The sequence below is a fragment of the Pristiophorus japonicus genome, chromosome 8 (genome assembly GCF_044704955.1).
Source record: "Pristiophorus japonicus isolate sPriJap1 chromosome 8, sPriJap1.hap1, whole genome shotgun sequence".
NCBI classification, from domain to species: domain Eukaryota; kingdom Metazoa; phylum Chordata; class Chondrichthyes; family Pristiophoridae; genus Pristiophorus; species Pristiophorus japonicus.
Window position 1 is genome coordinate 159,162,392 of NC_091984.1, and position 22,190 is coordinate 159,184,581.

The following is a 22,190-nucleotide window of genomic DNA, read 5'->3' on the forward strand; positions in this document are numbered from 1 at the left end:
AGTTTGGGAGTTCGAGAGTTCGAGAGTTTGAGAGTTTGGGAATTTGAGAGTTCGGGAGTTCGAGAATTCGTGAGTTCAAGAGTTCGGGTATTCGGCAGTTCGGGAGTTCGACAGTTCGGCAGTTCGGGAATTCGGGAGTTCGGGCGTTCGAGAGTTCGAGAGTTCGAGCATTTTAGAGTTCGGTTAATTCGGGAGTTCGTGAGTTCGAGAGTTCAAGAGATTGAGAGTTCGGCAGTTCGGGAATTCGGGAGTTCGGGCGTTCGAGAGTTCGAGAGTTCGAGCATTTTAGAGTTCGGTTAATTCGGGAGTTCGTGAGTTCGAGAGTTCAAGAGATTGAGAGTTCGGCAGTTCGGGAATTCGGGAGTTCGTGAGTTCGAGGCTTCGGCAGTTTGGGAATTTGGGAGTTCTGGAGTTCGAGAGTATGAGAGTTCGGGAATTCGGGAGTTCGGGAGTTCGATAGTTCGAAAGTTCGAGAGTTCGGCAGTTCGGGAATTCGGGAGTTCGAGAGTTCGGGAGTTCGAGAGTTTGAGCATTTGAGAGTTCAGGAATTCGGGAGTTCGGGAGTTCGGGAGTTCGAGAGTTCGACACTTCGGGAATTCGGGAGTTCGGGAATTCGAGAGTTCGGTAGTTCGGGAATTCGGGAGTTCGAGAGTTCGAGAGTTCGAGAGTTCGGCAGTTCGAGAATTCGGGAATTACGAGAGGTCGGCAATTCGAGAGTTCGGCAGGTCAGGAATTCGGGAGTTCGGGAGTTCGAGAGTTCGAGAGTTTTAGAGTTCGGGAATTCGGGAGTTCGGGAGTTCGAGCGTTCAAGAGATTGAGAGTTCGGCAGTTCGGGAATTCGGGAGTTCGGGAGTTCGAGAGTTCGAGAGTTAGAGCATTTGAGAGTTCGGGAGTTCGGGAGTTCGAAAGTTCGAGAGTTCGAGAGTTCGGCAGTTCGGGAATACGGGAGTTCGACAGTTCGGGAGTTCGGGAGTTCGGCAGATCGGGAATTCGGGAGTTCGGGAGTTCGAGAGTTCGGCAGTTCGGGAATTCTGGAGTTTGGGAGTTCGAGAGTTCGAGAGTTTGAGAGTTTGGGAATTCGGGAGTTCGGGAGTTCGAGAGTTCGTGAGTTCAGGAGTTCGTGTATTCGGCAGTTCGGGAGTTCGACAGTTCGGCAGTTCGGGAATTCGGGAGTTCGGGAGTTCGAGAGTTTGAGAGTTTGAGAGATCGGGAGTTCGGGCGTTCGAGAGTTCGAGAGTTCGAGAGTTCGGCAGTTCGGGAATTCGGGAGTTCGAGAGTTCGGGAGTTCGAGAGTTCGGCAGATCGGGAATTCGGGAGTTCGGGAGTTCAAGAGTTCAAGAGTTCGAGCGTTTGAGAGTTCGGAAATTCGGGATTTTGAGAGTTCGGGAGTTCGAGAGTTCGGCAGTTTGGGAATTCGGGAGTTCGAGAGTTCGGGAGTTCGAGAGTTCGGTAGTTCGGGAATTCGGGAGTTCGGGATTTCGAGAGTTTGAGAGTTCGAGAGTTCAGGCATTCGGGAGTTCGGGAGTTCGAGAGTTCGAGAGTTCGGCAGTTTGGGAATTCAGGAGTTCAGGAGTTCGAAATTTCGAGAGTTCGAGAGTTCGAGAGTTCGGGAATTCGGAAGTTTGGGAGTTCGAGAGTTCGAGAGTTTGAGAGTTCGGCAGTTCGGGAATTCGGGAGTTTGGGAGTTCGAGAGTTCGAGAGTTCGAGAGTTCAGCAGTTCGGGAATTCGTGAGTTCAGGAGTTCGAGAGTTCGGCAGTTCGGCAGTTCTGGAATTCGGGAGTTCGGGAGTTTGAGAGTTCGAGAGTTCGAGAGTTCTGCAGTTCGGGAATTCGGGCGTTCGGGAGTTCGAGAGTTCGAGAGTTCGAGAGTTCGGCAGTTCGGGAATTCGGGAGTTCGAGAGTTCGCAAGTTCGAGAGTTCGGCAGTTCGGGAATTCTGGAGTTCGGCATTCGAGAGTTCAAGAGTTCGAGAGTTCGTCAGTTCGGGAATTCGGGAGTTCGTGAGTTGTAGAGTTCGAGAGTTCGAGAGTTCGGCAGTTCGGGAATTCGGGAATTCGGCATTCGAGAGTTCGAGAGTTCGAGAGTTCATCAGTTCGGGAATTCGGGAATTCGGGAGTTCGAGAGTTCGCAAGTTCGAGAGTTCGGCAGTTCGGGAATTCGGGAGTTCGGCATTCGAGAGTTCGAGAGTTCGAGAGTTCGTCAGTTCGGGAATTCGGGAGTTCGTGAGTTCGAGAGTTCGAGAGTTCGGCAGTTCGGGAATTCTGGAGTTCGGCATTCGAGAGTTCAAGAGTTCGAGAGTTCGTCAGTTCGGGAATTCGGGAGTTCGTGAGTTGTAGAGTTCGAGAGTTCGAGAGTTCGGCAGTTCGGGAATTCGGGAATTCGGCATTCGAGAGTTCGAGAGTTCGAGAGTTCATCAGTTCGGGAATTCGGGAATTCGGGAGTTCGAGAGTTCGCAAGTTCGAGAGTTCGGCAGTTCGGGAATTCGGGAGTTCGGCATTCGAGAGTTCGAGAGTTCGAGAGTTCGTCAGTTCGGGAATTCGGGAGTTCGTGAGTTCGAGAGTTCGAGAGTTCGAGAGTTCGGCAGTTCGGGAATTCGAGAGTTCGGCATTCGAGATTTCGAGAGTTCGAGAGTTCTGCAGTTCGGGAATTCGGGAGTTCGGGAGTTCGAGAGTTCGAGAGTTCGGCAGCTCGGGAATTCGGGAATTCGGGAGTTCGAGAGTTCGCAAGTTCGAGAGTTCGGCAGTTCGGGAATTCGGGAGTTCGGCATTCGAGAGTTCGAGAGTTCGAGAGTTCGTCAGTTCGGGAATTCGGGAGTTCGTGAGTTCGAGAGTTCGAAAGTTCGGCAGTTCGGGAATTCAGGAGTTCAAGAGTTCGGGAGTTCGAGAGTTCGAGAGTTCGGCAGTTCGGGAATTCGGGAGTTCGGGAGTTCGAGAGTTCGAGAGTTCGAGCATTTGAGAGTTCGGGAATTCGGGAGTTCGGGAGTTCGGGAGTTCAAGAGTTCGAGAGTTCGAGAGTTCGACACTTCGGGAATTCGGGAGTTCTGGAGTTCGAGAGTTCGAGAGTGCGGCAGTTCGGGATATTTGGGAGTTCGGGAGTTCGAGCGTTCGAAAGTTCGAGAGTTCGGCAGTACAGTAATTCGGGAGTTCAGGAGTTCGAGTGTTTTAGAGTTCGGCAGTTCGGGAGATTGAGTGTTTTAGAGTTCGGCAGTTCGGGAGTTCGGGAGTTCGAGAGTTCGAGAGTTTGAGAGTTCGGGAATTCGGGAGTTCAGGAGTTTGAGAGTTCAAGAGTTCGAGCGTTTGAGAGTTCGGGAATTCGGGATTTCGAGAGTTCGGGAGTTCGAGAGTTCGGCAGTTCGGGAATTCGGGAGTTCGAGAGTTCGGGAGTTCGAGAGTTCGGTAGTTCGGGAATTTGGGAGTTCGGGATTTCGAGAGTTCGAGAGTTCGAGAGTTCGGGCATTCGGGAGTTCGGGAGTTCGAGAGTTCGAGAGATCGGCTGTTCGGTAATTCGGGAGTTCGGGAGTGCGAGAGTTCGGCAGTTTGGGAATTCGGGAGTTCAGGAGTTCGAGATTTCGAGAGTTCGAGAGTTCGAGAGTTCGGGAATTCGGGAGTTCGGGAGTTCGAGAGTTCGAGAGTTTGAGAGTTCGGCAGTTCGGGAATTCGGGAGTTCGGGAGTTCGGGAGTTAGAGGTCGGCAGTTTGGGAGTTCGGGAGTTCGGTAGTTCGAGAGTTCGGCTGTTCGGGAATTCGGGAGTTCGGCAGTTCGAGAGTTCAAGAGTTCTGGAATTCGGGAGATCGGGAGTTCAGGAATGCGAGAGTTCGAGAGTTCGACAGTTCGGGAATTCGGGAGTTTGGGAGTTCGAGAGTTCGAGAGTTCGGCAGTTTGGGAGTTCGGGAGTTTGAGAGTTCGGCTGTTCCGGAATTCGGGAGTTCGGGAGTTCGAGAATTCGAGAGTGCGGCAGTTCGGCAATTCGGGAGTTCGGGTGTTCGAGAGTTCGAGAATTCGACAGTTCGGGTAATCGGGAGTTCGGGAGTTCGAGAGTTCAAGAGTTCGAGAGTTCGGCAGTTCGGGAATTCGGGAGTTCGAGAGTTCGAGAGTTCGAGAGTTCGGCAGATCGGGCATTCAGGAGTTCGGGAGTTCGAGAGTTCGAGAGTTCGGCAGTTCGGAAATTCGGGAGTTCGGAAGTTCGAGAGTTCTGCAGTTCGGGAATTCAGGAGTTCGGGAGTTCGAGAGTTCGAGAGTTCAAGAGTTCGAGAGTTCGGGAATTCGGGAGTTCGGGAGTTTGAGAGTTCAAGAGTTCGAGCGTTTGAGAGTTCGGGAATTCGGGATTTCGAGAGTTCGGGAGTTCGAGAGTTCGGCAGTTCGGGAATTCGTGAGTTCGAGAGTTCGGGAGTTCGAGAGTTCGGTAGTTCGGGAATTTGGGAGTTCGGGATTTCGAGAGTTCGAGAGTTCGAGAGTTCGGGCATTCGGGAGTTCGGGAGTTCGAGAGTTCGAGAGATCGGCTGTTCGGTAATTCGGGAGTTCGGGAGTGCGAGAGTTCGGCAGTTTGGGAATTCGGGAGTTCAGGAGTTCGAGATTTCGAGAGTTCGAGAGTTCGAGAGTTCGGGAATTCGGGAGTTCGGGAGTTCGAGAGTTCGAGAGTTTGAGAGTTCGGCAGTTCGGGAATTCGGGAGTTCGGGAGTTCGGGAGTTAGAGGTCGGCAGTTTGGGAGTTCGGGAGTTCGGTAGTTCGAGAGTTCGGCTGTTCGGGAATTCGGGAGTTCGGCAGTTCGAGAGTTCAAGAGTTCTGGAATTCGGGAGATCGGGAGTTCAGGAATGCGAGAGTTCGAGAGTTCGACAGTTCGGGAATTCGGGAGTTCGGGAGTTCGAGAGTTCGAGAGTTCGGCAGTTTGGGAGTTCGGGAGTTTGAGAGTTCGGCTGTTCCGGAATTCGGGAGTTCGGGAGTTCGAGAATTCGAGAGTGCGGCAGTTCGGCAATTCGGGAGTTCGGGTGTTCGAGAGTTCGAGAATTCGACAGTTCGGGTAATCGGGAGTTCGGGAGTTCGAGAGTTCAAGAGTTCGAGAGTTCGGCAGTTCGGGAATTCGGGAGTTCGAGAGTTCGAGAGTTCGAGAGTTCGGCAGATCGGGCATTCAGGAGTTCGGGAGTTCGAGAGTTCGGCAGTTCGGAAATTCGGGAGTTCGGAAGTTCAAGAGTTCTGCAGTTCGGGAATTCAGGAGTTCGGGAGTTCGAGAGTTCGAGAGTTCAAGAGTTCGAGAGTTCGGGAATTCGGGAGTTCGGGAGTTTGAGAGTTCAAGAGTTCGAGCGTTTGAGAGTTCGGGAATTCGGGATTTCGAGAGTTCGGGAGTTCGAGAGTTCGGCAGTTCGGGAATTCGGGAGTTCGAGAGTTCGGGAGTTCGAGAGTTCGGTAGTTCGGGAATTTGGGAGTTCGGGATTTCGAGAGTTCGAGAGTTCGAGAGTTCGGGCATTCGGGAGTTCGGGAGTTCGAGAGTTCGAGAGATCGGCTGTTCGGTAATTCGGGAGTTCGGGAGTGCGAGAGTTCGGCAGTTTGGGAATTCGGGAGTTCAGGAGTTCGAGATTTCGAGAGTTCGAGAGTTCGAGAGTTCGGGAATTCGGGAGTTCGGGAGTTCGAGAGTTCGAGAGTTTGAGAGTTCGGCAGTTCGGGAATTCGGGAGTTCGGGAGTTCGGGAGTTAGAGGTCGGCAGTTTGGGAGTTCGGTAGTTCGAGAGTTCGGCTGTTCGGGAATTCGGGAGTTCGGCAGTTCGAGAGTTCAAGAGTTCTGGAATTCGGGAGTTCGGGAGTTCAGGAATGCGAGAGTTCGAGAGTTCGACAGTTCGGGAATTCGGGAGTTCGGGAGTTCGAGAGTTCGAGAGTTCGGCAGTTTGGGAGTTCGGGAGTTTGAGAGTTCGGCTGTTCCGGAATTCGGGAGTTCGGGAGTTCGAGAATTCGAGAGTGCGGCAGTTCGGCAATTCGGGAGTTCGGGTGTTCGAGAGTTCGAGAGTTCGACAGTTCGGGTAATCGGGAGTTCGGGAGTTCGAGAGTTCAAGAGTTCGAGAGTTCGGCAGTTCGGGAATTCGGGAGTTCGAGAGTTCGAGAGTTCGAGAGTTCGGCAGATCGGGCATTCAGGAGTTCGGGAGTTCGAGAGTTCGAGAGTTCGGCAGTTCGGAAATTCGGGAGTTCGGAAGTTCGAGAGTTCTGCAGTTCGGGAATTCAGGAGTTCGGGAGTTTGAGAGTTCGAGAGTTCAAGAGTTCGAGAGTTCGGGAATTCGGGAGTTCGGGAGTTCGAGAGTTCGAGAGTTTTAAGTTCGGTAGTTCGGGAGTTCGGGAGTTCGAGGGTTCGTCAGTTCGGGAATTCGGGAGTTCTGGAGTTCGTGAGTTCGAGAGTTCGAGAGTTCGAGAGTTCGGCAGTTCGGGAATTCGGGAGTTCGTGAGTTCGAGAGTTTGAAAGTTCGAGAGTTCGGCAGTTCTGGAATTCTAGAGTTCGAGACTTCGAGAGTTTGGCAGTTCGGGAGTTCGGGAGTTCGGGAGTTCGAGAGTTCGGCAGTTCGGGAATTCGGGAGTTCGAGAGTGCGAGAGTTCGAGAGTTCGAGAGTTCAGCAGGTCAGAAATTCGGGAGTTTGGGATTTCGAGAGTTCGGCAGTTCGGGAATTCGGGAGTTCGGGAGTTCGAGAGTTCGAGAGTTCAAGTGTTCGAGAGTTCGGGAATTCAGGAGTTCGAGATTTCGGCAGTTCGGCAATTCGGGAGTTCGAGAGTTCGAGAGTTCGAGAGTTCGGCAGTTCGGGAATTCGGGAGTTCGGGAGTTCGAGAGTTCGAGAGTTCGGCAGTTTGGGAGTTCGGGAGTTTGAGAGTTCGGCTGTTCCGGAATTCGGGAGTTCGGGAGTTCGAGAATTCGAGAGTGCAGCAGTTCGGCAATTCGGGAGTTCGGGTGTTCGAGAGTTCGAGAGTTCGAAAGTTCGGGTAATCGGGAGTTTGGGAGTTCGAGAGTTCAAGAGTTCGAGAGTTCGGCAATTCGGGAATTCGGGAGTTCGAGAGTTCGAGAGTTCGAGAGTTCGGCAGATCGGGCATTCGGGAGTTCGGGAGTTCGAGAGTTCGAGAGTTCGGCAGTTCGGAAATTCGGGAGTTCGGAAGTTCGAGAGTTCTGCAGTTCGGGAATTCGGGAGTTCGGGAGTTCGAGAGTTCGAGAGTTCAAGAGTTCGAGAGTTCGGGAATTCGGGAGTTCGGGAGTTCGAGAGTTCTAGAGTTCGAGAGTTCGAGATTTCAACACTTCGGGAATTCGGGAGTTCTCGAGTTCGAGAGTTCGAGAGTGCGGCAGTTCGGGATATTTGGGAGTTCGGGAGTTCGAGCGTTCGAAAGTTCGAGAGTTCGGCAGTACAGTAATTCGGGAGTTCAGGAGTTCGAGTGTTTTAGAGTTCGGCAGTTCGGGAGATCGAGTGTTTTAGAGTTCGGCAGTTCAGGAGTTCGGGAGTTCGAGAGTTCGAGAGTTTGAGAGTTCGGGAATTCGGGAGTTCGGGAGTTTGAGAGTTCAAGAGTTCGAGCGTTTGAGAGTTCGGGAATTCGGGATTTCGAGAGTTCGGGAGTTCGAGAGTTCGGCAGTTCGGGAATTCGGGAGTTCGAGAGTTCAGGTGTTCGAGAGTTCGGTAGTTCGGGAATTTGGGAGTTCGGGATTTCGAGAGTTCGAGAGTTCGAGAGTTCGGGCATTCGGGAGTTCGGGAGTTCGAGAGTTCGAGAGATCGGCTGTTCGGTAATTCGGGAGTTCGGGAGTGCGAGAGTTCAGCAGTTTGGGAATTCGGGAGTTCAGGAGTTCGAGATTTCGAGAGTTCGAGAGTTCGAGAGTTCGGGAATTCGGGAGTTCGGGAGTTCGAGAGTTCGAGAGTTTGAGAGTTCGGCAGTTCGGGAATTCGGGAGTTCGGGAGTTCGGGAGTTAGAGGTCGGCAGTTTGGGAGTTCGGGAGTTCGGTAGTTCGAGAGTTCGGCTGTTCATGAATTCGGGAGTTCGGCAGTTCGAGAGTTCAAGAGTTCTGGAATTCGGGAGTTCGGGAGTTCAGGAATGCGAGAGTTCGAGAGTTCGACAGTTCGGGAATTTAGGAGTTCGGGAGTTCGAGAGTTCGAGAGTTCGGCAGTTTGGGAGTTCGGGAGTTTGAGAGTTCGGCTGTTCCGGAATTCGGGAGTTCGGGAGTTCGAGAATTCGAGAGTGCGGCAGTTCGGCAATTCGGGAGTTCGGGTGTTCGAGAGTTCGAGAGTTCGACAGTTCGGGTAATCGGGAGTTCGGGAGTTCAAGAGTTCAAGAGTTCGAGAGTTCGGCAGTTCGGGAATTCGGGAGTTCGAGAGTTCGAGAGTTCGAGAGTTCGGCAGATCGGGCATTCAGGAGTTCGGGAGTTCGAGAGTTCGAGAGTTCGGCAGTTCGGAAATTCGGGAGTTCGGAAGTTCGAGAGTTCTGCAGTTCGGGAATTCAGGAGTTCGGGAGTTCGAGAGTTCGAGAGTTCAAGAGTTCGGGAATTCGGGAGTTCGGGAGTTCGAGAGTTCTAGAGTTTTAAGTTCGGTAGTTCGGGAGTTCGGGAGTTCGAGGGTTCGGCAGTTCGGGAATTCGGGAGTTCTGGAGTTCGTGAGTTCGAGAGTTCGAGAGTTCGAGAGTTCGGCAGTTCGGGAATTCGGGAGTTCGTGAGTTCGAGAGTTTGAAAGTTCGAGAGTTCGGCAGTTCTGGAATTCTAGAGTTCGAGACTTCGAGAGTTTGGCAGTTCGGGAGTTCGGGAGTTCGGGAGTTCGAGAGTTCGGCAGTTCGGGAATTCGGGAGTTCGAGAGTGCGAGAGTTCGAGAGTTCGAGAGTTCAGCAGTTCGGGAGTTCGAGAGTTCGGCAGGTCAGAAATTCGGGAGTTTGGGATTTCGAGAGTTCGGCAGTTCGGGAATTCGGGAGTTCGGGAGTTCGAGAGTTCGAGAGTTCAAGTGTTCGAGAGTTCGGGAATTCAGGAGTTCGAGATTTCGGCAGTTCGGCAATTCGGGAGTTCGAGAGTTCGAGAGTTCGAGAGTTCGGCAGTTCGGGAATTCGGGAGTTCGGGAGTTCGAGAGTTCGAGAGTTCGGCAGTTTGGGAGTTCGGGAGTTTGAGAGTTCGGCTGTTCCGGAATTCGGGAGTTCGGGAGTTCGAGAATTCGAGAGTGCAGCAGTTCGGCAATTCGGGAGTTCGGGTGTTCGAGAGTTCGAGAGTTCGAAAGTTCGGGTAATCGGGAGTTCGGGAGTTCGAGAGTTCAAGAGTTCGAGAGTTCGGCAATTCGGGAATTCGGGAGTTCGAGAGTTCGAGAGTTCGAGAGTTCGGCAGATCGGGCATTCGGGAGTTCGGGAGTTCGAGGGTTCGAGAGTTCGGCAGTTCGGAAATTCGGGAGTTCGGAAGTTCGAGAGTTCTGCAGTTCTGGAATTCGGGAGTTCGGGAGTTCGAGAGTTCGAGAGTTCAAGAGTTCGAGAGTTCGGGAATTCGGGAGTTCGGGAGTTCGAGAGTTCTAGAGTTCGAGAGTTCGAGAGTTCGACACTTCGGGAATTCGGGAGTTCTGGAGTTCGAGAGTTCGAGAGTGCGGCAGTTCGGGATATTTGGGAGTTCGGGAGTTCGAGCGTTCGAAAGTTCGAGAGTTCGGCAGTACAGTAATTCGGGAGTTCAGGAGTTCGAGTGTTTTAGAGTTCGGCAGTTCGGGAGATCGAGTGTTTTAGAGTTCGGCAGTTCGGGAGTTCGGGAGTTCGAGAGTTCGAGAGTTTGAGAGTTCGGGAATTCGGGAGTTCGGGAGTTTGAGAGTTCAAGAGTTCGAGCGTTTGAGAGTTCGGGAATTCGGGATTTCGAGAGTTCGGGAGTTCGAGAGTTCGGCAGTTCGGGAATTCGGGAGTTCGAGAGTTCGGGAGTTCGAGAGTTCGGTAGTTCGGGAATTTGGGAGTTCGGGATTTCGAGAGTTCGAGCGTTTGAGAGTTCGGGCATTCGGGAGTTCGGGAGTTCGAGAGTTCGAGAGATCGGCTGTTCGGTAATTCGGGAGTTCGGGAGTGCGAGAGTTCGGCAGTTTGGGAATTCGGGAGTTCAGGAGTTCGAGATTTCGAGAGTTCGAGAGTTCGAGAGTTCGGGAATTCGGGAGTTCGGGAGTTCGAGAGTTCGAGAGTTTGAGAGTTCGGCAGTTCGGGAATTCGGGAGTTCGGGAGTTCGGGAGTTAGAGGTCGGCAGTTTGGGAGTTCGGGAGTTCGGTAGTTCGAGAGTTCGGCTGTTCGGGAATTCGGGAGTTCGGCAGTTCGAGAGTTCAAGAGTTCTGGAATTCGGGAGATCGGGAGTTCAGGAATGCGAGAGTTCGAGAGTTCGACAGTTCGGGAATTCGGGAGTTCGGGAGTTCGAGAGTTCGAGAGTTCGGCAGTTTGGGAGTTCGGGAGTTTGAGAGTTCGGCTGTTCCGGAATTCGGGAGTTCGGGAGTTCGAGAATTCGAGAGTGCGGCAGTTCGGCAATTCGGGAGTTCGGGTGTTCGAGAGTTCGAGAATTCGACAGTTCGGGTAATCGGGAGTTCGGGAGTTCGAGAGTTCAAGAGTTCGAGAGTTCGGCAGTTCGGGAATTCGGGAGTTCGAGAGTTCGAGAGTTCGAGAGTTCGGCAGATCGGGCATTCAGGAGTTCGGGAGTTCGAGAGTTCGAGAGTTCGGCAGTTCAGAAATTCGGGAGTTCGGAAGTTCAAGAGTTCTGCAGTTCGGGAATTCAGGAGTTCGGGAGTTCGAGAGTTCGAGAGTTCAAGAGTTCGAGAGTTCGGGAATTCGGGAGTTCGGGAGTTTGAGAGTTCAAGAGTTCGAGCGTTTGAGAGTTCGGGAATTCGGGATTTCGAGAGTTCGGGAGTTCGAGAGTTCGGCAGTTCGGGAATTCGGGAGTTCGAGAGTTCGGGAGTTCGAGAGTTCGGTAGTTCGGGAATTTGGGAGTTCGGGATTTCGAGAGTTCGAGAGTTCGAGAGTTCGGGCATTCGGGAGTTCGGGAGTTCGAGAGTTCGAGAGATCGGCTGTTCGGTAATTCGGGAGTTCGGGAGTGCGAGAGTTCGGCAGTTTGGGAATTCGGGAGTTCAATAGTTCGAGATTTCGAGAGTTCGAGAGTTCGAGAGTTCGGGAATTCGGGAGTTCGGGAGTTCGAGAGTTCGAGAGTTTGAGAGTTCGGCAGTTCGGGAATTCGGGAGTTCGGGAGTTCGGGAGTTAGAGGTCGGCAGTTTGGGAGTTCGGGAGTTCGGTAGTTCGAGAGTTCGGCTGTTCGGGAATTCGGGAGTTCGGCAGTTCGAGAGTTCAAGAGTTCTGGAATTCGGGAGATCGGGAGTTCAGGAATGCGAGAGTTCGAGAGTTCGACAGTTCGGGAATTCGGGAGTTCGGGAGTTCGAGAGTTCGAGAGTTCGGCAGTTTGGGAGTTCGGGAGTTTGAGAGTTCGGCTGTTCCGGAATTCGGGAGTTCGGGAGTTCGAGAATTCGAGAGTGCGGCAGTTCGGCAATTCGGGAGTTCGGGTGTTCGAGAGTTCGAGAATTCGACAGTTCGGGTAATCGGGAGTTCGGGAGTTCGAGAGTTCAAGAGTTCGAGAGTTCGGCAGTTCGGGAATTCGGGAGTTCGAGAGTTCGAGAGTTCGAGAGTTCGGCAGATCGGGCATTCAGGAGTTCGGGAGTTCGAGAGTTCGAGAGTTCGGCAGTTCGGAAATTCGGGAGTTCGGAAGTTCGAGAGTTCTGCAGTTCGGGAATTCAGGAGTTCGGGAGTTCGAGAGTTCGAGAGTTCAAGAGTTCGGGAATTCGGGAGTTCGGGAGTTCGAGAGTTCTAGAGTTTTAAGTTCGGTAGTTCGGGAGTTCGGGAGTTCGAGGGTTCGGCAGTTCGGGAATTCGGGAGTTCTGGAGTTCGTGAGTTCGAGAGTTCGAGAGTTCGAGAGTTCGGCAGTTCGGGAATTCGGGAGTTCGTGAGTTCGAGAGTTTGAAAGTTCGAGAGTTCGGCAGTTCTGGAATTCTAGAGTTCGAGACTTCGAGAGTTTGGCAGTTCGGGAGTTCGGGAGTTCGGGAGTTCGAGAGTTCGGCAGTTCGGGAATTCGGGAGTTCGAGAGTGCGAGAGTTCGAGAGTTCGAGAGTTCAGCAGTTCGGGAGTTCGAGAGTTCGGCAGGTCAGAAATTCGGGAGTTTGGGATTTCGAGAGTTCGGCAGTTCGGGAATTCGGGAGTTCGGGAGTTCGAGAGTTCGAGAGTTCAAGTGTTCGAGAGTTCGGGAATTCAGGAGTTCGAGATTTCGGCAGTTCGGCAATTCGGGAGTTCGAGAGTTCGAGAGTTCGAGAGTTCGGCAGTTCGGGAATTCGGGAGTTCGGGAGTTCGAGAGTTCGGCAGTTTGGGAGTTCGGGAGTTTGAGAGTTCGGCTGTTCCGGAATTCGGGAGTTCGGGAGTTCGAGAATTCGAGAGTGCAGCAGTTCGGCAATTCGGGAGTTCGGGTGTTCGAGAGTTCGAGAGTTCGAAAGTTCGGGTAATCGGGAGTTTGGGAGTTCGAGAGTTCAAGAGTTCGAGAGTTCGGCAATTCGGGAATTCGGGAGTTCGAGAGTTCGAGAGTTCGAGAGTTCGGCAGATCGGGCATTCGGGAGTTCGGGAGTTCGAGAGTTCGAGAGTTCGGCAGTTCGGAAATTCGGGAGTTCGGAAGTTCGAGAGTTCTGCAGTTCGGGAATTCGGGAGTTCGGGAGTTCGAGAGTTCGAGAGTTCAAGAGTTCGAGAGTTCGGGAATTCGGGAGTTCGGGAGTTCGAGAGTTCTAGAGTTCGAGAGTTCGAGAGTTCGACACTTCGGGAATTCGGGAGTTCTGGAGTTCGAGAGTTCGAGAGTGCGGCAGTTCGGGATATTTGGGAGTTCGGGAGTTCGAGCGTTCGAAAGTTCGAGAGTTCGGCAGTACAGTAATTCGGGAGTTCAGGAGTTCGAGTGTTTTAGAGTTCGGCAGTTCGGGAGATCGAGTGTTTTAGAGTTCGGCAGTTCAGGAGTTCGGGAGTTCGAGAGTTCGAGAGTTTGAGAGTTCGGGAATTCGGGAGTTCGGGAGTTTGAGAGTTCAAGAGTTCGAGCGTTTGAGAGTTCGGGAATTCGGGATTTCGAGAGTTCGGGAGTTCGAGAGTTCGGCAGTTCGGGAATTCGGGAGTTCGAGAGTTCAGGAGTTCGAGAGTTCGGTAGTTCGGGAATTTGGGAGTTCGGGATTTCGAGAGTTCGAGAGTTCGAGAGTTCGGGCATTCGGGAGTTCGGGAGTTCGAGAGTTCGAGAGATCGGCTGTTCGGTAATTCGGGAGTTCGGGAGTGCGAGAGTTCAGCAGTTTGGGAATTCGGGAGTTCAGGAGTTCGAGATTTCGAGAGTTCGAGAGTTCGAGAGTTCGGGAATTCGGGAGTTCGGGAGTTCGAGAGTTCGAGAGTTTGAGAGTTCGGCAGTTCGGGAATTCGGGAGTTCGGGAGTTCGGGAGTTAGAGGTCGGCAGTTTGGGAGTTCGGGAGTTCGGTAGTTCGAGAGTTCGGCTGTTCAGGAATTCGGGAGTTCGGCAGTTCGAGAGTTCAAGAGTTCTGGAATTCGGGAGTTCGGGAGTTCAGGAATGCGAGAGTTCGAGAGTTCGACAGTTCGGGAATTTAGGAGTTCGGGAGTTCGAGAGTTCGAGAGTTCGGCAGTTTGGGAGTTCGGGAGTTTGAGAGTTCGGCTGTTCCGGAATTCGGGAGTTCGGGAGTTCGAGAATTCGAGAGTGCGGCAGTTCGGCAATTCGGGAGTTCGGGTGTTCGAGAGTTCGAGAGTTCGAAAGTTCGGGTAATCGGGAGTTCGGGAGTTCAAGAGTTCAAGAGTTCGAGAGTTCGGCAGTTCGGGAATTCGGGAGTTCGAGAGTTCGAGAGTTCGAGAGTTCGGCAGATCGGGCATTCAGGAGTTCGGGAGTTCGAGAGTTCGAGAGTTCGGCAGTTCGGAAATTCGGGAGTTCGGAAGTTCGAGAGTTCTGCAGTTCGGGAATTCAGGAGTTCGGGAGTTCGAGAGTTCGAGAGTTCAAGAGTTCGGGAATTCGGGAGTTCGGGAGTTCGAGAGTTCTAGAGTTTTAAGTTCGGTAGTTCGGGAGTTCGGGAGTTCGAGGGTTCGGCAGTTCGGGAATTCGGGAGTTCTGGAGTTCGTGAGTTCGAGAGTTCGAGAGTTCGAGAGTTCGGCAGTTCGGGAATTCGGGAGTTCGTGAGTTCGAGAGTTTGAAAGTTCGAGAGTTCGGCAGTTCTGGAATTCTAGAGTTCGAGACTTCGAGAGTTTGGCAGTTCGGGAGTTCGGGAGTTCGGGAGTTCGAGAGTTCGGCAGTTCGGGAATTCGGGAGTTCGAGAGTGCGAGAGTTCGAGAGTTCGAGAGTTCAGCAGTTCGGGAGTTCGAGAGTTCGGCAGGTCAGAAATTCGGGAGTTTGGGATTTCGAGAGTTCGGCAGTTCGGGAATTCGGGAGTTCGGGAGTTCGAGAGTTCGAGAGTTCAAGTGTTCGAGAGTTCGGGAATTCAGGAGTTCGAGATTTCGGCAGTTCGGCAATTCGGGAGTTCGAGAGTTCGAGAGTTCGAGAGTTCGGCAGTTCGGGAATTCGGGAGTTCTGGAGTTCGAGAGTTCGAGAGTTCGGCAGTTTGGGAGTTCGGGAGTTTGAGAGTTCGGCTGTTCCGGAATTCGGGAGTTCGGGAGTTCGAGAATTCGAGAGTGCAGCAGTTCGGCAATTCGGGAGTTCGGGTGTTCGAGAGTTCGAGAGTTCGAAAGTTCGGGTAATCGGGAGTTCGGGAGTTCGAGAGTTCAAGAGTTCGAGAGTTCGGCAATTCGGGAATTCGGGAGTTCGAGAGTTCGAGAGTTCGAGAGTTCGGCAGATCGGGCATTCGGGAGTTCGGGAGTTCGAGAGTTCGAGAGTTCGGCAGTTCGGAAATTCGGGAGTTCGGAAGTTCGAGAGTTCTGCAGTTCTGGAATTCGGGAGTTCGGGAGTTCGAGAGTTCGAGAGTTCAAGAGTTCGAGAGTTCGGGAATTCGGGAGTTCGGGAGTTCGAGAGTTCTAGAGTTCGAGAGTTCGAGAGTTCGACACTTCGGGAATTCGGGAGTTCTGGAGTTCGAGAGTTCGAGAGTGCGGCAGTTCGGGATATTTGGGAGTTCGGGAGTTCGAGCGTTCGAAAGTTCGAGAGTTCGGCAGTACAGTAATTCGGGAGTTCAGGAGTTCGAGTGTTTTAGAGTTCGGCAGTTCGGGAGATCGAGTGTTTTAGAGTTCGGCAGTTCGGGAGTTCGGGAGTTCGAGAGTTCGAGAGTTTGAGAGTTCGGGAATTCGGGAGTTCGGGAGTTTGAGAGTTCAAGAGTTCGAGCGTTTGAGAGTTCGGGAATTCGGGATTTCGAGAGTTCGGGAGTTCGAGAGTTCGGCAGTTCGGGAATTCGGGAGTTCGAGAGTTCGGGAGTTCGAGAGTTCGGTAGTTCGGGAATTTGGGAGTTCGGGATTTCGAGAGTTCGAGCGTTTGAGAGTTCGGGCATTCGGGAGTTCGGGAGTTCGAGAGTTCGAGAGATCGGCTGTTCGGTAATTCGGGAGTTCGGGAGTGCGAGAGTTCGGCAGTTTGGGAATTCGGGAGTTCAGGAGTTCGAGATTTCGAGAGTTCGAGAGTTCGAGAGTTCGGGAATTCGGGAGTTCGGGAGTTCGAGAGTTCGAGAGTTTGAGAGTTCGGCAGTTCGGGAATTCGGGAGTTCGGGAGTTCGGGAGTTAGAGGTCGGCAGTTTGGGAGTTCGGGAGTTCGGTAGTTCGAGAGTTCGGCTGTTCGGGAATTCGGGAGTTCGGCAGTTCGAGAGTTCAAGAGTTCTGGAATTCGGGAGATCGGGAGTTCAGGAATGCGAGAGTTCGAGAGTTCGACAGTTCGGGAATTCGGGAGTTCGGGAGTTCGAGAGTTCGAGAGTTCGGCAGTTTGGGAGTTCGGGAGTTTGAGAGTTCGGCTGTTCCGGAATTCGGGAGTTCGGGAGTTCGAGAATTCGAGAGTGCGGCAGTTCGGCAATTCGGGAGTTCGGGTGTTCGAGAGTTCGAGAATTCGACAGTTCGGGTAATCGGGAGTTCGGGAGTTCGAGAGTTCAAGAGTTCGAGAGTTCGGCAGTTCGGGAATTCGGGAGTTCGAGAGTTCGAGAGTTCGAGAGTTCGGCAGATCGGGCATTCAGGAGTTCGGGAGTTCGAGAGTTCGAGAGTTCGGCAGTTCAGAAATTCGGGAGTTCGGAAGTTCGAGAGTTCTGCAGTTCGGGAATTCAGGAGTTCGGGAGTTCGAGAGTTCGAGAGTTCAAGAGTTCGAGAGTTCGGGAATTCGGGAGTTCGGGAGTTTGAGAGTTCAAGAGTTCGAGCGTTTGAGAGTTCGGGAATTCGGGATTTCGAGAGTTCGGGAGTTCGAGAGTTCGGCAGTTCGGGAATTCGGGAGTTCGAGAGTTCGGGAGTTCGAGAGTTCGGTAGTTCGGGAATTTGGGAGTTCGGGATTTCGAGAGTTCGAGAGTTCGAGAGTTCGGGCATTCGGGAGTTCGGGAGTTCGAGAGTTCGAGAGATCGGCTGTTCGGTAATTCGGGAGTTCGGGAGTGCGAGAGTTCGGCAGTTTGGGAATTCGGGAGTTCAGGAGTTCGAGATTTCGAGAGTTCGAGAGTTCGAGAGTTCGGGAATTCGGGAGTTCGGGAGTTCGAGAGTTCGAGAGTTTGAGAGTTCGGCAGTTCGGGAATTCGGGAGTTCGGGAGTTCGGGAGTTAGAGGTCGGCAGTTTGGGAGTTCGGGAGTTCGGTAGTTCGAGAGTTCGGCTGTTCGGGAATTCGGGAGTTCGGCAGTTCGAGAGTTCAAGAGTTCTGGAATTCGGGAGATCGGGAGTTCAGGAATGCGAGAGTTCGAGAGTTCGACAGTTCGGGAATTCGGGAGTTCGGGAGTTCGAGAGTTCGAGAGTTCGGCAGTTTGGGAGTTCGGGAGTTTGAGAGTTCGGCTGTTCCGGAATTCGGGAGTTCGGGAGTTCGAGAATTCGAGAGTGCGGCAGTTCGGCAATTCGGGAGTTCGGGTGTTCGAGAGTTCGAGAATTCGACAGTTCGGGTAATCGGGAGTTCGGGAGTTCGAGAGTTCAAGAGTTCGAGAGTTCGGCAGTTCGGGAATTCGGGAGTTCGAGAGTTCGAGAGTTCGAGAGTTCGGCAGATCGGGCATTCAGGAGTTCGGGAGTTCGAGAGTTCGAGAGTTCGGCAGTTCGGAAATTCGGGAGTTCGGAAGTTCGAGAGTTCTGCAGTTCGGGAATTCAGGAGTTCGGGAGTTCGAGAGTTCGAGAGTTCAAGAGTTCGAGAGTTCGGGAATTCGGGAGTTCGGGAGTTCGAGAGTTCTAGAGTTTTAAGTTCGGTAGTTCGGGAGTTCGGGAGTTCGAGGGTTCGGCAGTTCGGGAATTCGGGAGTTCTGGAGTTCGTGAGTTCGAGAGTTCGAGAGTTCGAGAGTTCGGCAGTTCGGGAATTCGGGAGTTCGTGAGTTCGAGAGTTTGAAAGTTCGAGAGTTCGGCAGTTCTGGAATTCTAGAGTTCGAGACTTCGAGAGTTTGGCAGTTCGGGAGTTCGGGAGTTCAGGAGTTCGGGAGTTCGAGAGTTCGGCAGTTCGGGAATTCGGGAGTTCGAGAGTGCGAGAGTTCGAGAGTTCGAGAGTTCAGCAGTTCGGGAGTTCGAGAGTTCGGCAGGTCAGAAATTCGGGAGTTTGGGATTTCGAGAGTTCGGCAGTTCGGGAATTCGGGAGTTCGGGAGTTCGAGAGTTCGAGAGTTCAAGTGTTCGAGAGTTCGGGAATTCAGGAGTTCGAGATTTCGGCAGTTCGGCAATTCGGGAGTTCGAGAGTTCGAGAGTTCGAGAGTTCGGCAGTTCGGGAATTCGGGAGTTCGGGAGTTCGAGAGTTCGAGAGTTCGGCAGTTTGGGAGTTCGGGAGTTTGAGAGTTCGGCTGTTCCGGAATTCGGGAGTTCGGGAGTTCGAGAATTCGAGAGTGCAGCAGTTCGGCAATTCGGGAGTTCGGGTGTTCGAGAGTTCGAGAGTTCGAAAGTTCGGGTAATCGGGAGTTCGGGAGTTCGAGAGTTCAAGAGTTCGAGAGTTCGGCAATTCGGGAATTCGGGAGTTCGAGAGTTCGAGAGTTCGGCAGATCGGGCATTCGGGAGTTCGGGAGTTCGAGAGTTCGAGAGTTCGGCAGTTCGGAAATTCGTGAGTTCGGAAGTTCGAGAGTTCTGCAGTTCGGGAATTCGGGAGTTCGGGAGTTCGAGAGTTCGAGAGTTCAAGAGTTCGAGAGTTCGGGAATTCGGGAGTTCGGGAGTTCGAGAGTTCTAGAGTTTTAAGTTCGGCAGTTCGGGAGTTCGGGAGTTCGAGGGTTCGGCAGTTCGGGAATTCGGGAGTTCTGGAGTTCGTGAGTTCGAGAGTTCGAGAGTTCGAGAGTTCGAGAGTTCGGCAGTTCGGGAATTCGGGAGTTCGTGAGTTCGAGAGTTTGAAAGTTCGAGAGTTCGGCAGTGCTGGAATTCTAGAGTTCGGGAGTTCGCGACTTCGAGAGTTTGGCAGTTCGGGAGTTCGGGAGTTCGGGAGTTCGAGAGTTCGGCAGTTCGGGAATTCGGGAGTTTGATAGTTCGAGAGTTCGAGAGTTCTAGAGTTCGGCAGTTTGGGAATTCATGAGTTCGTGAGTTCGTGAGTTCGAGAGTTTTAGAGTTCGACATTTCGGGAATTCGGGAGTTCAGGAGTTTGAGAGTTCGGCAGTTCGGGAATTCGGGAGTTCGAGAGTTCGAGAGTTCGAGAGTTTGGCAGTTCAGGAATTCGGGAGTTCGGGAATTAGAGAGTTCGGCAGTTCGGGAATTTGGGAGTTCGAGAGTTCGAGAGTTCGAGAGTTCGGCAGTTCGGGAATTCATGAGTTCGGGAGTTCGACAGTCCGAGAGTTCAGGAGTTCGGGATGTCGAGAGTTTGTGAGTTCGGGAGTTCAAGAGTTGGGTGGTTTGGGTGTTAGGGGGGTCCGAGAGTTCAGGAGGTCGGGAGTTTGGGAGTTTGGGAGGTCGGGAGTCCGTGGTGTCCGAGAGTTCGGGAGTTCAGGAGTTCGGGAATTCTCGAGTTCAGGAGGTCCAAGAGATTAATGAGTTCGAGAGTTCGAGAGTTCGAGAATTCAGGAGGTCCGAGGGTTCAGGAGTTCAGGAGTTCGGGATTTCGGGCAGTCCAAGAGTTTGGGAGTTCGTGCGGTCCGAGCGTTCGTGAGTTCTGGATTTCGAGAGTTTGAGAGTTCTGAGCATTTGGAAGTTCAGGAGTTCGGGAGTTCGAGAGATCTGGAGTTCGGGAGTTCAGGGTGTCCAAGAGTTCAGGAGTTCGGGAGGTCAGAGAGTTCGGGAGTTCGGGAGTTCAAGAGTTCAAGAGTTCGAGAGTTCGGCAGTTCGGGAATTCGGGAGTTCGAGAGTTCGAGAGTTCGAGAGTTCGGCAGATCGGGCATTCAGGAGTTCGGGAGTTCGAGAGTTCGGCAGTTCAGAAATTCGGGAGTTCGGAAGTTCGAGAGTTCTGCAGTTCGGGAATTCGGGAGTTCGGGAGTTCGAGAGTTCGAGAGTTCAAGAGTTCGAGAGTTCTGGAATTCGGGAGTTCGGGAGTTCGAGAGTTCTAGAGTTTTAAGTTCGGTAGTTCGGGAGTTCGGGAGTTCAAGGGTTCGGCAGTTCGGGAATTCGGGAGTTCTGGAGTTCGTGAGTTCGAGAGTTCGAGAGTTCGAGAGTTCGGCAGTTCGGGAATTCGGGAGTTCGTGAGTTCGAGAGTTTGAAAGTTCGAGAGTTCGGCAGTTCTGGAATTCTAGAGTTCGGGAGTTCGAGACTTCGAGAGTTTGGCAGTTCGGGAGTTCGGGAGTTCGGGAGTTCGGGAGTTCAGAAGTTCGAGAGTTCGGCAGTTCGGGAATTCGGGAGTTCGAGAGTGCGAGAGTTCGAGAGTTCGAGAGTTCGGCAGTTCTGGAGTTCGAGACTTCGGCAGGTCAGAAATTCGGGAGTTTGGGATTTCGAGAGTTCGGCAGTTCGGGAATTCGGGAGTTCGGGAGTTCGAGAGTTCAAGTGTTCGGCAGTTCGGGAATTCGGGAGTTCGGGAGTTCGAGAGTTCGAGAGTTCAAGAGTTCGAGAGTTCGGGAATTCGGGAGTTCGGGAGTTCGAGAATTCTAGAGTTTTAAGTTCGGTAGTTCGGGAGTTCGGGAGTTAGAGGGTTCGGCAGTTCGGGAATTCGGGAGTTCTGGAGTTCGTGAGTTCGAGAGTTCGAGAGTTCGAGAGTTCGGCAGTTCGGGAATTCGGGAGTTCGAGAGTTTGAAAGTTCGAGAGTTCGGCAGTTCTGGAATTCTAGAGTTTGTGAGTTCGAGACTTCGAGAGTTTGGCAGTTCGGGAGTTCGGGAGTTCGGGAGTTCGGGAGTTCGAGAGTTCGGCAGTTCGGGAATTCGGGAGTTTGATAGTTCGAGAGTTCGAGAGTTCGAGAGTTCGGCAGTTCGGGAATTCATGAGTTCGTGAGTTCGTGAGTTCGAGAGTTTTAGAGTTCGACATTTCGGGAATTCGGGAGTTCAGGAGTTTGAGAGTTCGGCAGTTCGTGAATTCGGGAGTTTTAGAGTTCGAGAGTTCGAGAGTTCGGCAGATCGGGCATTCAGGAGTTCGGGAGTTCGAGAGTTCGACAGTTCGGCAGTTCGGAAATTCGGGAGTTCGGAAGTTCGAGAGTTCTGCAGTTCGGGAATTCGGGAGTTCGGGAGTTCGAGACTTCGAGAGTTCAAGAGTTCGAGAGTTCGGGAATTCGGGAGTTCGGGAGTTCGAGAGTTCTAGAGTTCTAGAGTTTTAAGTTCGGTAGTTCGGGAGTTCGGGAGTTCGAGGGTTCGGCAGTTCGGGAATTCAGGAGTTCTGGAGTTTGTGAGTTCAAGAGTTCGAGAGTTCGAGAGTTCGGCAGTTCGGGAATTCGGGAGTTCGTGAGTTCGAGAGTTTGAAAGTTCGAGAGTTCGGCAGTTCTGGAATTCTAGAGTTCGGGAGTTCGAGACTTCGAGAGTTTGGCAGTTCGGGAGTTCGGGAGTTCGGGAGTTCGAGAGTTCGGCAGTTCGGGAATTCGGGAGTTCGAGAGTGCGAGAGTTCGAGAGTTCGAGAGTTCGGCAGTTCGGGAGTTCGAGAGTTCGGCAGGTCAGAAATTCGGGAGTTTGGGATTTCGAGAGTTCGGCAGTTCGGGAATTCGGGAGTTCGGGAGTTCGAGAGTTCGAGAGTTCAAGTGTTCGAGAGTTTGGGAATTCAGGAGTTCGAGATTTCGGCAGTTCGGCAATTCGGGAGTTCGAGAGTTCGAGAGTTCGAGAGTTCGGCAGTTCGGGAATTCGGGAGTTCGGGAGTTCGACAGTTCAAGAGTTCGGCAGTTTGGGAGTTCGGGAGTTTGAGAGTTCGGCTGTTCCGGAATTCGGGAGTTCGGGAGTTCGAGAATTCGAGAGTGCGGCAGTTCGGCAATTCGGGAGTTCGGGTGTTCGAGAGTTCGAGAGTTCGACAGTTCGGGTAATCGGGAGTTCGGGAGTTCGAGAGTTCAAGAGTTCGAGAGTTCGGCAGTTCGGGAATTCGGGAGTTCGAGAGTTCGAGAGTTCGAGAGTTCGGCAGATCGGGCATTCAGGAGTTCGGGAGTTCGAGAGTTCGAGAGTTCGGCAGTTCGGAAATTCGGGAGTTCGGAAGTTCGAGAGTTCGAGAGTTCAAGAGTTCGAGAGTTCGGGAATTCGGGAGTTCGGGAGTTCGAGAGTTCTAGAGTTTTAAGTTCGGCAGTTCGGGAGTTCGGGAGTTCGAGGGTTCGGCAGTTCGGGAATTCGGGAGTTCTGGTGTTCGTGAGTTCGAGAGTTCGAAAGTTCAAGAGTTCGGCAGTTCGGGAATTAGAGAGTTCGAGAGTTCGGCAGTTCGAGAATTCAGGAGTTCGGGAGTTCGAGAGTTCACGAGTTCGAGAGTTCGGCAGTTCGGGAATTCGGGAGTGCGGGAGTTCGAGAGTTCGGCAGTTTGGGAATTTGGGAGTTCGAGAGTTCGAGAGTTCGGCAGTTCGGGAATTCTTGAGTTCGGGAGTTCGACAGTCCGAGAGTTCAGGAGTTCGGAATGTCGAGAGTTTGGGAGTTCAGGAGTTCAAGAGTTGGGTAGTTCGGGTGTTAGGGGGGTCCGAGAGTTCAGGAGGTCGGGAGTTTGGGAGTTTGGGAGGTCGGGAGTCCGTGGTGTCCGAGAGTTCGGGAGTTCAGGAGTTCGGGAATTCTCGAGTTCAGGAGGTCCAAGAGATTAATGAGTT

General features: G+C 52.7%; 1 protein-coding gene across 1 annotated transcript; it reads left to right on the forward strand.

Moving 5' to 3' along the window:
* The first annotated feature begins 3,803 nt into the window (after positions 1 to 3,803).
* On the forward strand, positions 3,804 to 21,434 carry LOC139269204 (ice nucleation protein-like). Its single transcript, XM_070888296.1, has 10 exons — positions 3,804 to 4,009; positions 4,763 to 5,249; positions 6,470 to 6,766; positions 7,559 to 8,101; positions 8,700 to 8,977; positions 11,960 to 12,272; positions 13,065 to 13,607; positions 14,206 to 14,518; positions 17,474 to 17,794; positions 20,920 to 21,434. Exons 1-10 carry the CDS (start codon positions 3,804 to 3,806, stop codon positions 21,432 to 21,434), a joined length of 3,816 nt encoding a protein of 1,271 aa, XP_070744397.1.
* The last annotated feature ends 756 nt before the right edge of the window (positions 21,435 to 22,190 follow it).